Below are 16,716 nucleotides of genomic sequence, written 5' to 3' on the forward strand. Positions count from 1 at the left end.
GGCTACAGAAATGGAGATGGGCGCCACCCCTACGCATCTGTTACTGATGTACGGGCAACTTTAACTTTAACTTTAACTCAATGATCAGGAACATTGTACCTACAAACTTTAATCTAAATTGGCCTGCACATTGCCATCACTGAATATAACTTACAGTAACTTTATACAGTGTGGAAGCCACTTAATTGCAAACCCCATTTGACAGTGTATTTCGTGCAATTATCCGAATAGTGCAACAAAGCGAAGTTATTAAGCTGGACCGCACCACCATGGGATTTGGGGATTTCGTGCAATTAACAGAAGTGTGCGATTATCTGGTGTTCAATTAAATGGCTCCTACTGTATTAATTCAAATTCATAGTCTCTCCATTAGCATCCAACCAATGAAATACGTCAATGTAGGTTAGACATCCAGGTAATAAGATACGCCAAAAATAGTTACTCAAGCAACTGGATAATTATGGTTTTGAAAAGGTCAGACATTTCGGATAGAATCCACTATCCTTCGTCAGTGACACTGAAGAGATCTGGAAGAGACAGGTCTTTTATACTCTAACTATGAAAGAAGACAATTTCAGATGTCCAATAGGAAAGGTTGTACGACAATTCAGACTGAAGACAATTTGGATTCCAAAGAAAACAAAGCTAAGCCAAAGCAAGGCCAACCAATGAAATGTCTTGATATGGCCCTTCCAAGGGTTTCTAAGTTGATGGACACTTGCAGTGTGCAAATCTTGAGATTCCAACAGGAAGGAATATAAGGCTATGGACTAGAACTAGAACTTAAATAAAAAAATAAATGCAACTGAACAACCATCTGGCATTCAGAACCAAGGACAACATCTATACTATGATCACTTTGACATCATTTTTGATGCGCCTAGATAAACCCTGTATATTAAACATTATTTGTTCCTATATCTACACCTGTACAAAGAAGCGAGATGTTGACCATAATGTTAGCTTAGTACCTTCAATTTGTTAAATTGTATCTTGTTGTTCCTGCATATGTCTGTTATGTCTGTTATCAGTGACCTGTACCTAGCCCGTCGAGGCATGAATGTACAATAAAGGTCTTTCATTCATTCATTCATTCATTAATGAACTGTCCTGATGTGACCCTACCAATGCAGTTTCCAGGGTGATGGGCATGGCTCCATCCTCCATCCTCATCACCTTCTCCTTCTCTCTCTGCATCTTCAGCTGGACCAACAACGGCACCTCCTCTTCAGACGGAGCCTCCACTTTCTGGGAAAAAAATTGCAATTTCATCACATATTTCCATGATATTTTCTGTACAACAAGTGCCACCGACTCTGGCTGTTCATGATCAGCTAGACCAACAACGGCACCTCCTCTTCAGACGGAGCCTCCACTTTCTGGGAATAGAGTGCGACAATTTTATTACACATTTCTATCATCTTTTCTGCACAAAAAGTCACAAGAACCAGACTCTGACTCTTCAGCTGGACTGAAAATCTGAAAGGCTGGACCTCTATTTGAGGTGGAGACTTTGCTTCAATCTGTATTCCAGAAGAAGAAACATATTTGCTCAAAGACACATTTAAAGAAATCTGTATCCTGTTGAGCTTAGACAATTATTCCAATTAAGATTATCACAAGACAGAAGGGCACCATGTAGCTGGACTCAGACCACAGGACCTATAGACATCGGATGGACTCTTCTGCTAAATAAAGAGTCAAGACTCAAGACTCTCTGACTGGTCACTATTATTTTGGAAACAATTTACGCATTTTCTATACGCAAGTTCTATAGTTACTGTTTTTCATCATTTTTGTTTCCTTTGACCAGAGTATCTTCCTCATTGTCTATCGTTTGTTTTAAGGTATGCCTTGGGCAAACATCTCACTGGTCATAACATAGCCAAACAATCAGATGATGGGCAAGACATACCGTGACATAAGGTATGCACAAATATATTCAAATATTCAATGCATACAGTTGGCTGAAGGGTTGAATTATCCCTAGTTTATGACAAATTTTGCTTTAATTTCTTTTCCTAAGGTCACAAAATACCATGTGAATCTATCAGTTAAGTCTTTATCATTCCAGGGAAAAAGATGAAGACAAAGCCCTGGTTGGGTGATTCACACAGGCTGAAGGGTTGAATAATTCCTATAGTTAAGTTATATGAAAAATTTTGTTTCCTATTCCTTAGGTCACAGAATATCATTTGAATCTATCAGTAAATTCTTTATCATTTCTAAGGAAGAAGCTAAAGGTTCAACATAAGAAAAGAACCATTGGAGTTCCACATGAACTGAACAATGCAACAATGCTATGATTTATAAATACTTCACCAACATTTGAAAGATATTGTTATAATTTAATGAAAAGAAGATAGAAAGGTTAACGTCGTACCACGACGAAACAAAGCTCCTTACCTGCCCTAAAATATCACCTGTCGGGACACTTCTTCAGAAATCCGATAAAATATTCATCTTAAGAAAGGTCATATCAATCAATGGCTCCCTGGGGGGTTCCGGTCTGAAACGGGCCATTTGAAAACCTCAATTTTCTGCGTCGCTTGCGCCTTCTTAAAGTTTCATACACCCGTGGGATTCGGCTGGCTGCTTTTATGGGGTTTTGATGACGTTGGATAGTTTTGCTCCCCTCTGAACTTTTGGATGTGATACGTAACGTGTCCCCATGGCTTTAAGCGGTGATGCAAATCCTTAGATTTAGTGGATCTGGGGGCAGCTGTTCGATCTCAGGATTGGACATATTGTGAGAGATTGCATTTTTCACTAATCGGATGGTTTGTATATTTCTATCTTATTTTTCAACTTTATCATAGGCAATTGCCCCATATCACATGAACAATAAAATATAAAAAAAACACACAATACAACTGTTAATAAGAATACTTGGCTAAAATGTGAGCTGTAACAGAGCTGCATTGCACTACCTTGCAAACCTAGACTTAAGAACAACTTACTATTATAGTCCTCTTTTCACCCAAAGTAAGTCCAATGGTGTGAAAATGGACTTACTCAGGGAGGACTGAAGAAGGACTTACTCCAGCACCCTTAATTGGTGTGAAGGACTAACTCATCAGGATTATAGTCCACCAGGGTTGTAGCAAGCCTGAAATCATTTTTAGTCCCCTTGATTTTGAATGGGAATCCTATCGAGCACCGAAGGCATGGCGTGACGTTGCGCGACATTTCTAGGGGATCTGGGTCCTAGAAAATTTTTAAATCAAGACCCTCTAAAACACTATTTCCTGCATTTTGAGGTGCAAATTTTGCTTGTAGACTAAGCTGTTCAATGGCATCTGTTTTGGTGAAGAAGAACACATGGGTTTCAGTTTTTTTATATCTTTACATATAAATTTTTGTCTGTCCCAGGGGACAGAATGGGGGAAACTTTTTCAGTCCCTAGCTGCAAAATTCCTTCAAAGGACTGAAGGACAGGTGCTGGCTACAACCCTGTAGTCCACCAAAACTAAAACAAGCAGCCCTCAGACATGGCAAAATGGGATGGGCTTACTGTGGGAGTAACTCCAAGTCTACATTCATCCAGGTTTTTCCACTAGCTATGCTTGAAAATGTGTTGTTCCTCACCTTAAATGAGGATAAATGCCTTTGCCTTTTTAGATAGTTTTCCTCACTTTTAAACTTTCAAAGAATAAATCATCTGTAGCTAACATTTCGAGTGCACAGCTTTACTATTATGTGGACATTTATGAATTAAATCATCATCACCCTAGGTACCTGTGAGTGCATGTATCATCACATACTTGTGTCTGATTATTGTGTCTGTCTACAATCACAATTAATATTAGTTTGACCCAATGACCATGTAACCTATACATTTTTTATCAAGTATGTCTTGACTCATCAATTTGTTACTGTAGTAATTCTTCAATAAATTTTGTTAATTTCTTTAAACAGACTCAAGTTCAATGGACAGTTTGCTCTTTAGAGGACAAAGTCTTTTGAATTTTTAAGACAATTATGATCATATTTAATTTTTTGTTCCTTTTATTTCATAATATCATGTCTACCTTATGTCTGGAAAATACAATGTACTTTTGTGTGAGGGTAATAAAATATCATGTAAATCACACTAGTATTTAGTCATTGCACACACACATGCACTGCAAATCTACATGTAATACTAGTTCACCTTTATCCATGGGGTTGTCTTTAAAAACAGCACATTTAGGAGTATTAAGTCTGTGGACAGTGGTTTCAAATATGCATGCGCAATACTTTCAAAATGTTATGATTTGAAACCACCATCTGTCGACTTCATATCCCTAAAAAGGTTTCTTTTACATTAATTTGTAAGAAAAAACCAATATAGGTTACCCTCGGATAAAGGTGAACCAGTGTTAACTCCATTTTCATACATGTATACATATATATATAGAGGTGGTGAAGGGACGGAACAATGTGGATGGACAAAAGTTTGGTGACTTAACTCCACGACCACTACATAATATATAGCTATGTCTTACCTTTGGTTGTGCATCTGTAAATTCCAGCCTGCAGAAATACACAAAAAACAGATCAGGCACAATCATACAAAATTTCTTAAAAGTATCACTTTGAAAAAAAAGACTAAAAGTATCACTTTGAACAACTACATGCACCATTTCTTTTTTGATTTGTGCTGCTTATTTTCATTTAAGATAGGTCAATTACAACCAAAATGTATTCAAACTTGATTTCATTTCAGTTTCTTAGCTTGACTCTGTTGTGCTCCACAAATTCCATCTTTGCCATGCTTGCATGGAAGCTACAATATTATATTACAAGGCAATTGTCCAGTAAAAGCCTACCCCTGCTTGTCGAAGAGTTTGGCCAGTTTTCCGAGCTCCTTGAGGTTCTCCTCAGTCTTCTCCAGCTCCTTGGCCTTCAGAGCTGCCTCCTCCTCATCACGGAGCAGTTCAGCTGACGACACGCTCGAGAAACCCGAGTCTTTCCTCGACAGCTCCTTTAAGTATAAAATATGATAATTTAAGTACTTAGGGTCAGTGCAAAGAACTGTATGGGACTCTTCCATCCATTTCAACTGAAGTCAGGCGACGCCGGATGAGCCTTGCTGGACATGTTATTTGACACGGCGAACCAGCCGGTAAACTGCTTTTTTGGTCCCCAGAAGCAAATAGGAGAAGAGGACGTCCATATCTCACGATAAAGGACTTTATTGAAGCAGAGACTGGTCTATATGATAAGGACCTCATTGAACTGATGAAAGATAGAAAACAATGGAAGCAAAACTATGTGAATGCTTCAACTTGTTAAAACAAGTATGAATATGTATGTATGTATGTATGTATGCAGGGTCAGTGCAATAGCCGACTCGGTAGACTGTCTGCCTTGCATTTGGTATAGTTGATGAGTGCAATCCCCGGCCGAATGAACTAGAGACTTTAAAAATGGTATATGCTGCTTTCTCTACTTAACAAATCAACACTCAAATAGATGTGCGATATGAGTAAGGGCAGTTGAAAACCACCTATAAACAGTACTAAGCAAGTTTTGGGAGTCTGACCTGTTGAATAGCATTAAAAAAGTCTGAGGGGAAAAACTGTATCTTGATACACAATCAATAGTTTCAAACTTATGTTAGTCTTAGAATATAAATTACAAGCAAAGAAAAATGATGAAAAAAATTTAAAGGCCTTTCCATTACCTGAGAGTCTGCCATGTCTTCAAGATTCTTTATGATCCCAGCAGCCTCCTTATACCCTTCCCTCAGCTCCGGGAAGTAACCTCCTTGTCTCGGGGAAGACGCAGGACTGTCTGACAAGACGTTCTTCCGTTGCGCAATCTCTCGTTGTCTCGGAGACGAAGCAGGGCTGTCAGTCAAAACCTTTTTAAAGACACAAGATACAAGATAACGTTATTGGATATTGCACAATGTTTGAAACGATTATGGGTACATTTCTATGGAAGCTCTCTGTTTATGTAGTAATCATATTAGTACAATGCTAAACTTTCTTCCAACACTGATGTACATGGATCATAATTTCTTTTTCAAATACATGTATCATTGATTGTCAAGAGGGTAACAGTGGTCATTGAAAATCTCATCTGTGTACACTTAAGTGTTGGAAGAAAGTTTAGCATTGTATATTGTGTAGCGTAAAGATATCAACAACAATATTTTTCATTTGTCGACAGTTAAAATGGTTCGACAAACAATAGTTAAAATAGATATACTGTGTTAAAGTAATAGGATAGGAAACTGGTCACCTTTTGCTGGACAACAGCTCTTGGGGAAGACCCAGTTCTGTAAGACGAGGCGTTTTTCTGCTGCACGATCTCTTGCTGCCTTGGAGGAGATGCGGGGCTATTTGACAAAAGTTCCTTCCGTTGGACAATTGCTCTTGGGGATGACGCAGTTTTGTTTGACTGTCTTGGAGACGCCAAAGGACTATCTGACAAGTTTTTCTGCTGCACAATTGCTTTCTGTCTCGGAGAGGAAGCAGGGCTATTTGACAAAACTTCCTTCTGTTGGACAATTGCTCTCGGGGAGGATGCTGTTCTGTTCGACTGTCTTGGAGATGCTAACGGAGAGTCTGACAAGGCGTTTTTCTGTTGGGCGATGGTTTTCTGTCTTGGAGTAGAGAAAGGACTGTTTGACAGGCTGTTTTTCCGTTCGACAATCTCTCGCTGTCTTGGGGAGGCCGAAGGACTGTTTGATACAACGTTTTTCCGCTGTGCAATCGCTCTCGGGGACGACGCAGCTGCACTCTTCGAAAAGCTGTCTTTACGTGGCGAAGTCTCTTTTTGTCTCGGGGACGACACCGAACTGTTGGACGGAATCTCTTTTCTCTGCACAATCACTATCGGTACAGACTTTTTTCTGGTAGACGAGTTGTTTTCCACTGGCACGATATCTCGCAGTCTAGGAGATGACGACAACAGAGGACTGTTTGTTACAACCTTCTTTCGCTGGACGATCGTTATAGGAGGGAACGTAGTTCTTTTCGGCGAGGCGTTTTCCTGCGGCGTGTTATCTGACAAGCCGTTTTTCTGCTGCACAATATCTTGTGGTTTTGAAGACAATGAGGCACTGTTCAATGAACTGTCTTGCTCCCACATGATTGTTTTTTGTTGCGGGCTTCGACTCATCAGCAAAACAGATCGGTTGTTCTCACGACTTTCCTCCGACGTCACGACCAACTGTGCTGTAAGACACAATGGACAGTTTCTCACAGTATCCAGACGCTTTGTTTGATAAATAATACATGCATCATGAGCAAGTGAACGATATGTGATTGACCTTAACTTATTGTTAACTTTATTGTGTCTGAATGACAGCAATCTGTTCATGTGCCTCTCTGGCTGACAACCTGTGTATTTACCTTAAAGTTTGTAAAATGACATCAATTACAACAATTTGTACGAGTAGAATGTAATTAATTCCTAAAAAAATTAGGCTAAAGGTAATGGATTGATAAGTTCTTTGGCAGACAAAATTGATGAGGATTAATCAATCTTAGATAACTTAATTACTCAAAGGTAGCTATCGGTAGCTGTTGTTATGTACAATTGTATAGTTCAGTTTGCACACGCATTTTTCTCATGGTCATTATTTTATAATGTTTCTCTACTGTGACAATGTATCTATATTTAAAGATTAAAAGTCACAAACCAGAGTTATCTGACCTCAAATGACAGTAACTCATGATTTCTTAACGACCTTCGCTCATGATTTCTTAACGACCTTGGCCTTTGATTTCTAAGCGCCCGTGTCAGCTTTGATTTCACCACACAATGGAGTGACATACTCCGGTGTGGAACATCACAGTGAGGGAGGTGATGCGATAATTTGTCACTGACAAACTCTGAGTGGCAGATGTGGGTTTTTGCATGCTGGCACCAGAAATAACCCAGACCAGATTACATACAATCTAGAGTTTATGTTGGCTGCAGTACACTAGTCGATCAACAGAGAGCACTGCTGCTCAACCTAACAAGTTGATTGCCAAGGATCTGTATGATGTAGGTAAAGTTAAAGGTAAAGGTGAAGGTGAGAAAGTCTCATGATAGCCTTTTTAAGGCGGTAGTGACACTGAGTCTAGGGCATGGTATTGGGAGTTGAAGCCTTGGCCGGGCTCCTTCCACCAATTTTTACCTCCCCCTCCCTTTTAAGTCAGGTACCCATTTTTACACCTGGGTGAAATGTCAGAAAAGTCGTGTAAGGTGTCAATCCCAAGGGCACAACATCAGTACTTAGAATGACAGAATTTGAATGCAACCCCTACAATCTTCATGTAAAGCAGAAACACAGACTAACCCTAGGCCGAATCCTTGAAACTTAGAAGTTATGTGTAGGTACATAAAATTATACAATGTACCAATAACCCAAGGATTAATTAAATCCAGAAATGCTAATCCTCTCGGGTGCAAGATACAACTTGCTCATCCGTGATCTTTAATATCCAAAGCTTTAATGACCTGCATTAGTTCAGAGGTAGAAAATCATGACGCTGCTCAACCCAACAAAGTTTCCAACAAATTCCTCACCTGTGTCGTAGGTGACATTATCAAAGGTACTACTAGTCAGGGCTCTAGCCAGCTCGAAATTTTTTTCCGTCAGCCAATTCCCATTGTCGCGAAAACACTATTCCAGGAGTTAGAGAGACTGAACTAAGACCTTGAAAAACTGGTTTTAATGAGATTATCGAATGCGAAAGGGCACCGACACACATTGTCAACGATCATAACAATAGCAATACAAACAGTGTATGGCTTTTACGGCCGTGGACGGCATCCCCAAGCCGCCTGTAGCTTCCACCAAGGAGCTTTTATCAGATTTTTGTCCGTCAAGGTTGACGGATTAGTTTTAAAATTTTTCCATCACATGCAGCATATTTCCGTCAATTGACGGAAAAACGGACGCTGGCTATAGCCCTGCTACTAGTAGACAAACTATCTGACCTACATACAGAACCTGCTGGGGGATGTCGAAGGCGGCCTGAGCCTTGCCGCTATTACTGCACTGGCTGCGGACAGACGACAGAAGTGGACAAGACTGCTCTGCAGAAGACCGATGATGATAATGAGATGTTACAGTGTATTCCAACACATCAAGATTGGACTACGTGCGATCTGACCAGTGCTCTTAAAACTTATCCTTGAGAGGAAATTAAATACCAGCATTGTAATTGTACAGCTGACACACCAACATGAACATGTAGCACCAATCATGTATTATAGCCCCTTCAACAGTGGCACAGGTGGAACTCCTCCTTAAGGAAAGGACCTGTCCAAACACTTCACCTTACAAGACTTCACCTGTATACCTGAACACACCTTTTGTGGCAGGTGAAACACCTGAATATTGAGGGAACTAAGGACACTGTGGAACTGAATCAATAGACAAATATTTGATCAATGATTGTACACAGTGGCAATATAGCCTGGCCTTAGCCAAACACTATTAACTTTAACTTTAAGGTGATAGGTCTCAAGTTGTCTTCTCTTTTTTGTATTTCTGTATTTTGCAAATTTTTCATTGAAAGGAGTAAGATCATGCAAGGTATTTGATATCTAGTGACAACATTCACACGTGGTAATTCACAGATCTATTCCAAATTGTCTAAACACAAATTACCTACAATTACTTACAAGGTTTCCCAAACTTTCAACATGATCTTCTCCTGTATGAGAATTTAAATGCTTTATTTCACTTAGTCTAATATCTACTTTAGTCTAGTATTCCTTGACACACACACAAAAACTGGGATTAGTGGTCCATATATTTTTGTGTTGTGTTGAAAATTTAACTTAGCTTGAGAATGAGTTCTCCCAAAAGATGAACTTTCAAACTCTTCTTGCATTTGTTTTCAGATATTTAAGGTTAAGATCATGCAGTAAACACAACATAATTTATGAAATAAATAAAGTACAATTTTACATCATTCTCCAGAGCATTCCCCTCACAATACATATTCAATTTGATATCTATTACTTTGACAACATTCACATATGGTAATTCACAGACTGAGCTATTAGACTTTATACCCATTTAACTAGGCTTCACAAACCTTCAACATGCCCTTCTCCTGTATTTTAAGCAGAGTGAGAATTTAAATGCTTTATTTCATTAGTATCTCATTCCTTGACAAACTCACAAAACTGGGCTTGCAATTGATGGTCAAAATATTTTTGTGCTTTTCAATTTTTGTGTTGGAAATTGCACTATAACTTTGCTTGATTGAGAACGATTTCTACCAACACAGATGAACTTTCAAACTACTACTACAGCCTGGACCATGTAACCAAGTAACTGACTTGCTGTTGCCACTAAGCGAGTGTTTGGCAATGAAAGCCAAATTACAATGTAGCCAGCCCTACCTCTGCGGCGGCTCTATTGAACTATAAACGCCACCAGCCCAGAACATACAATAATGGCTACACGCCAATTTAGCCCCTACAATACCCGCCGGCCAAGTCTGTTGTACTGGCTGACTTATTGGGCATCCATCAACTTATGTGGGTCCCGGAGGTCAGGCAAGGTCAAGCCAGTTACAGGGTTGCTGTCATGGCTTTTTGATAAAATAACCTTTTCTGAGGAATAAAAATGATTATACCTTTCACGGCACATCATTATAATCAGTGTTCATACCAGTGCTATCTCCAGATTAAAACTTTCTTCCACCCCACTCATTATTTCAGAGCCCATGTTGTTGATTTTCCTGGTTAAATATGTCATGTAAAGCTTATCAAAGTATATTTATACTTATCAACAGTTTCATGTCATTTTGGGAGAGATGGGGTAAAATCATTTTCCGTCGGACCCAACAAACAAATTTCCGTCCCTGGACGGAAGGACGGCTCCTAGAGATAGCCCTGCTCCAAATACAAGTCTCAAAGTCCCTCTACAACAACAGCTGCTTTAAACGGCCTGCAAATATAAGACATTTCCTCTCTGACAAATGTTTCCCCCTTCCCCAAATACAAACCAAATAGCCTTCAAAACCATTATGTTCACCACCAGCAACTTAGCTCAGTGCCCAGAAGTGGTGTCTTGCTCTTGTATTGAGGAAACTTGTTAAAAAAAAAATTCTATTTGACTTTATGTACTACGAGAATCAACAGGTGGTTGCTAAGATGTTAGATTGTCTGCACACATTTTGCCTAGCACTGTGGTGTTCTGCAATGTAAACGCCACGGTAACTATATTTGTACCACTCTCCAAGGAGTCACTAAAATTACCTGATTTTCTGACGAAAATAAAGTCAAGGTTGTGTGGGAAGGAGGAGACAAGATGCTGACTCATGTACTAGTATTGACAATTGTGAAGACAGGCACTGGTGCAAAGGGACAGTACCACTAAAATGATACTTTGGCTAAGTATTTACTAGTAAGGTCTTTTTGTGTGGTATGACTATGAGAACCTTTCCCTTCATAATAACAGTCTGCAAGAGGAAAAATTGGAAAATTTACAGAAAATCTTCATTTTGTTGTCCTCAATGAGGTTGTTTTTACACACAAGACCCACTCAAAGTACTGATTAAAAGGTTGTGTTCTCGCCTCTCAAACTCTTTTTGTTTTCTTGAAAATCATTAACAGTCTTGGACAAGCAAACACTGCTTGGCTGAGCAATCAAGGGCTTTCCAAAGAAAACTGGCTTAAGATAAGACAATTACGAAACCTGATCCTCTTTAGCTGCAACTGTTATTCTAATGATTATGTGGCTTAAAAGCTGTTCCATGATTTGAACATTAGTTCAGTCTGTATTGTATATTAAGCTTCATTCTGACTTTACAACTTCTTATTCTTAATATATATATATATAAACAACAGTATTTCATTTTTACTGGGCTTAACCAATGGCTAGATGTAATGTCAGAAAGAGAAATCGCTGACTTTGTGCCAGCTGTGCCCCCCTTGTTCACTGTACCAGAACATTAACGTTACGCTGTTTCTTTGTGACTGAGTTACCTTAGGTAAGTGTTGTTAACAAAACTAAAAGAACATTTATCTCGCCATTATAATACCTTTCTCCTAAGTAGGATTGCTATTTATAGATCAATTGAATAACAGTCTCTAGGTGTTCTAACTAAGGAAGGAAAAACACTCTTAAACATAGAAGAGAACTACAAAATACATGTACATGTATAGCATTCACAGAACTTCATACACAAACATGCCCTACTTACAAAATACACATAACATACACACTTCGTGAACCTTGGGTTGACACTCTTACTACCTTAACAATTGACATCATAACAAAAACAACGTAACACAAGAACAGCAGTAAGTTGGGACAGAGAGAAAGAAAATACAAGCTTTTAGACATGACCAACACAGTTCAAGCACTCAGATTTGGTAAATTTCGTCTTAGAAAGTTACTAAAAGTTTGTAGCAAAATAGAAACAAGTCGAAAGTTTGAAGAACCTATATATAGACTTATAGTCCGCAACACAACGCTAGGACACCATGCTTTAACCTACCTGCACATTTCCACCTGTAAAACACCACTTGGCGGCTTCTTAATAAGCCAATTCACCTGAAGTACCACTTCTTATCTGGCCAAAATCTTCGCGAATTCCTTGCCATCTTGTCTAAGGAGTTTAAACTTTCTTGGCGCTCAAATTTGCCAATTAAAGACTCGCAAATTTCAGATGCCAGTGTGACCAAGCATTTTCGTGCCCTTGCCGCGGTTACCTGACCCGTCGCCAGGTGAACAAAAGACGCCGCCAGGTAAACTTTTACCTGTTCAGACTTCTTACAAAGTTGTTACCTTATCGCTACATCACGTCAGCTGACTGTGAGGGACAGTCTATAATTTCTGAAGGAAGGGGGCATTATTACTTTTATAAAAGTTACTTAAATAGACATCAACATTGATTGTATTTTAAATGTGCATCTATAATTCTACTATTATTATTCTATCTATAGTTATGCTAGTAAAACTATATTGATGACGTTTTTAATGTCTCTTTTGAACCAAAGGCCTACCTTTATATCAGTGGTATAGTCTAATTACATCCCAGCATGCATCACGTCTGTAAAATCTGTCGTCTTCACTTCCGGTGTTGAAGTTGTTCAGTTTTGGATCACGTTTTGGCCTTAAACTTCCATTTCCTGTCACAATCGTCCCGCAAACAGCGTTTTCAGGCCGGAACGGTTGTCTTCTAGCCGGATCGGAAGGTAAGGATGTGTTTTCTGCGCTGTTGGCGGATGTTTTTGCTAGAAAACAGGGTTGGGCGGCGCGTGTTTTCGTTCCCTTCGGAGCAAACCCCGACCATCCCCCCGAGGGCGCGGGTTTCGCTGACGTGGTCGTCTGGAACTTGTTTACGTCAAGACAGCCGTCAACTTCGGCTCCTCGGAGGGCACAAGGTCCTTTAAGAAACTTGATTTAAGAACGCATAAGTGGCAGTAAGTGAAATATATAGACCTGATCCGGGAGTAAATTTATCGATCGAACCTTAGGAAAAACTGCAAGGATCGCGACTTTGCAAATCACTCTTTTTAGCGCTTGCAATGTAGTCGTAGTCTTGATGTTGTTGTAGTCTTGAAGTCATGTTGTTTTTGTGATTTTAGAAGACGTTAATCTCTGCTTATTTCAGGCGCTGTAAGCTGACAATGTTGTGTTAAGGTGGGAAAGTTTCTTGGCAGGATTTTTCAGTCCGCATGGCTAGCTTGCCCCTCCCCCTCCTGTGCAACATACATCATTACGCTATGACAGGCCGCTGTCATCAGACCCGGTAACGTTATCCGTCTGACCCGGTGGCCACCCCGGTACCAGCACACCACCGAGCCGCTGCACCCAACCCGCTCGGTCCACCCTCACCACGGCCCGCCTGCGCTCCCACCCCGCCCCGCTCCACCCTCCCGAGCACGGACACAACAACAACAACACCATGGCCTTCTTCTGCTTACTCTGGAGGGTGGTGAAACATCTCTTATTCCGTCCCGAGACGTGGCTGATGACGCTGATCGGAGTCGCCATCTACAGCTATGTGCACCACTGGGGCGACATCAAGGCTATTTTTAACCAGGCCAAGCTCTCTCTCAGCTCTAGAACTTCCCAGCTCGCAGGGATTGCGACGGTGATTCAGGAAAACCATTCCGAATCGTCGAAGGAACCGCAGCTGGAGTTGAGCGAGGATGTGAGCGAGGAGGAACTTGCGCAGATCTGGGAATTCCGGAAGGATAACGTTGCGGTGTACGCGATACAGGGACGACGGGAACACATGGAAGACAGGTACGTACGATAGAGAGATCGACGTTAGTTTTTGTCTGAACCTTACAACAATACTGGTTTTGCACATGCGTCAAATTTACATTCCTCATACAATTAGACAAATGTATTTTAATCTCCATCTGCCATTACATTGACAACTGTCTTAAGAAGCAAGAAGAAGTTGAACCTGTGCATACTAGTATGCTTTAGACCTTGTAGTCAGTCATATGTCATATCCTTACACAAATTGTTACTTAGAATCACTAGGAACTGTATTCTATTTACCTTTACCTGTACTTAGTAGCTTGTTAGAGAGCATAAATATTGTTGTAGCTCAACCAATGAGAGAGTGGCTAAACGTTTAGATTTGTACATTCCTTTATTTTTATACCATCATATGTTTTTACTTGGGAGGGTGTGGCAGTATAATTGGTCTATGTCAGGTAAAGGTAAACGTAGTTCCATGACCTTAATGTTCAGGCCATAGGGGCAGTGAGTTGTCATAACAGTTAGTATCCGTCTATATCCAGGTTGTGTTTATACAAAATAGTTGTCATTTGTACCTGAAACTTTGAAAGGAAATCATTATGATACAGTGTATACCTGAAATCATAACGTTACAATGACATTCGCCATGATTGTTTTTTTTATGTAATTTTGGTATGAATGGATTCTGCAAAGTCCAACTGTGCAATAAAAGATATCAGGTTCATTCAATTCAAAATCAATTCCACATCATAAAGATTAGGTGCTCCATCATTGCCAGTTTATTATCATAGCTGTTCAACCAACTTTTTTCGAATCTTTATTCTGATGTTGTAAATTGGTATAGATTTTTTTACATTTTCAAACTGTTATGAGTGTTATCTGATTTAAATTGGTTAACTTTGCAAAAAAGCAATTGGGACCTTGCTACAAATTTTCATCTTCTCATTCATTCATTCATTCAATCAATCTCTAATTTCTGCAGGTACAGTGTCATCACCAACATTGCAAAGAGCGGAGCGTCCGTCTTTGAAATCTTCGATGGGCACGGGGGAGACGTAAGTGTTTCAAATTGAAATATAGTTCATTTTTACTCAATTGTTACCGCATGGCCAGTATTACACAGAGGGGTTGGTCATGTCTTCTTGCTTAACCTGTGAAAGGACTGTTAAAAGATTTGTTCAGATTTAGCCTGGATGCCAGACTGTTTCCAGGGTCTTCACAGTCCAACACCTCGGCTCTAGGGACAACGTGCCTTAATTTAAGGGAAATTCTACAGCAGGCACCCCTGAGTTAGATTGGGAACTGTTAAAGATTTGTTCAGGTAAAGCATGGATGCCAAACTGTTTCCAGTGTCTACACAGTCCAACTCCTTGGTTCGGCTTCTGCCCCAAACAAAATTCTACAGCAGGCACCCCTGAGTTACATTGGGCCGGGGTCTGGTATCCAGGCTAGGCCAGGTAATCTGTGGCACAAAGTCCTTTCAAAGGTATGTTGCAGATTATATGACTGATTAGGATTGTAGCAGCATTTCTTCTCCCAATGTCAGAAACATCGAAGCTGGTGTGTTACGCCGAACAGCGGTTATACCGGCTATATAGATACAGATACAGATACAGATCATGACTGAGACAAGCATGGCTCACTAAGAGTAAGAATAAGGAGGTCTCTTTTCAACCTCCTTGCTAAGAGTTAACTTAAGACTACTGGTAACTGACCCAGTAGGAGAAGCAAATTGGTTTGTGCTCAATAACATTCCCTACTAGTCTGTGTAACGCAAACTCCGCTATCCGGAGCTTGTAGACTCCTCCCCGCGGCGCGGCAATGTACGAGTCGACGGGCCTGAGAAGCGCGATTAAATCAGGCTACATTCCCTACCATATAACAATCAATAATGAAACCATCTTAATTGTAAACATTCCCTTTAAAAACCTAGCTCAAAGAGGATACATGTATTGGCGTTCTCCCATGTGCATAACCATGTAATTTTTAGTTTTACCTGCCTGGTGGTTTCGACAGTCTGTCTGGTACCCACCTCAAGGCTATATTGACAGGTGTAAGTTAGATACTTGGTTGTGTAAAGGAAAATGCCAATATCCCCTGACCTACCAATCTGACACTGACAGAACTATTCACTGAATGTAACTACTCGTATAACACTTGAGCAGATTTTTCTATGATGACGTCATTCTTATGGTCTAAAAAATTGCAATTGGCAAGACTTTGCCATAGACAATTAATATTCAGTACAGTCAATCATATTTCTTCTCCCAAAGAAGTAGGTTTTAGATGAAGAAAACATACCACCGACATACCCAGGAAAATAAAACCTAAAACTGTAAAAGCTGAAATTATGAACATTTTGGTACATTTTGTCAACTATTTCTTCACAGTTTTTCGTCTGCAATTATTGTTAATTGTACTGCCTATATATTAGTTGATGTACATTCACATGTATTTATCATATCCAGACATAATAATAAATATTTAGTCCCTTAAACATGTACATTTTACATACCGATTTTATTTCGGAGTCCGTGAGAACA

The 16,716-nt window shown here is 39.9% G+C and overlaps 2 protein-coding genes across 2 annotated transcripts in view; one reads left to right on the plus strand and one right to left on the minus strand.

Moving 5' to 3' along the window:
- The window catches only part of LOC118427798 (inactive ubiquitin carboxyl-terminal hydrolase MINDY-4B-like), a 22,483-nt gene extending 9,718 nt beyond the window's left edge, over window positions 1–12,765 (minus strand). Inside the window, exons 1-6 of the mRNA XM_035837751.1 lie at window positions 12,450–12,765; window positions 6,232–7,169; window positions 5,669–5,848; window positions 4,812–4,966; window positions 4,488–4,515; window positions 1,126–1,248 (exon numbers count right to left, since the gene is read on the minus strand). Coding sequence (XP_035693644.1) covers window positions 1,126–1,248; window positions 4,488–4,515; window positions 4,812–4,966; window positions 5,669–5,848; window positions 6,232–7,113 — 1,368 coding nt within the window. The 5' untranslated portion in view covers window positions 7,114–7,169; window positions 12,450–12,765. The remainder of the gene's footprint in view (window positions 1–1,125; window positions 1,249–4,487; window positions 4,516–4,811; window positions 4,967–5,668; window positions 5,849–6,231; window positions 7,170–12,449) is intronic.
- Window positions 12,766–12,994: 229 nt separating this feature from the next.
- Window positions 12,995–16,716, plus strand: part of LOC118427817 (protein phosphatase 1L-like) — a 28,221-nt gene continuing 24,499 nt past the window's right edge. The window contains exons 1-3 of the mRNA XM_035837781.1: window positions 12,995–13,149; window positions 13,569–14,206; window positions 15,156–15,228. Of these exons, the coding sequence (XP_035693674.1) occupies window positions 13,863–14,206; window positions 15,156–15,228 (417 nt within the window). The 5' untranslated portion in view covers window positions 12,995–13,149; window positions 13,569–13,862. The remainder of the gene's footprint in view (window positions 13,150–13,568; window positions 14,207–15,155; window positions 15,229–16,716) is intronic.

This window comes from Branchiostoma floridae, chromosome 12 (assembly GCF_000003815.2).
Source record: "Branchiostoma floridae strain S238N-H82 chromosome 12, Bfl_VNyyK, whole genome shotgun sequence".
In the NCBI taxonomy this organism is placed as follows: Eukaryota; Metazoa; Chordata; class Leptocardii; order Amphioxiformes; family Branchiostomatidae; genus Branchiostoma; species Branchiostoma floridae.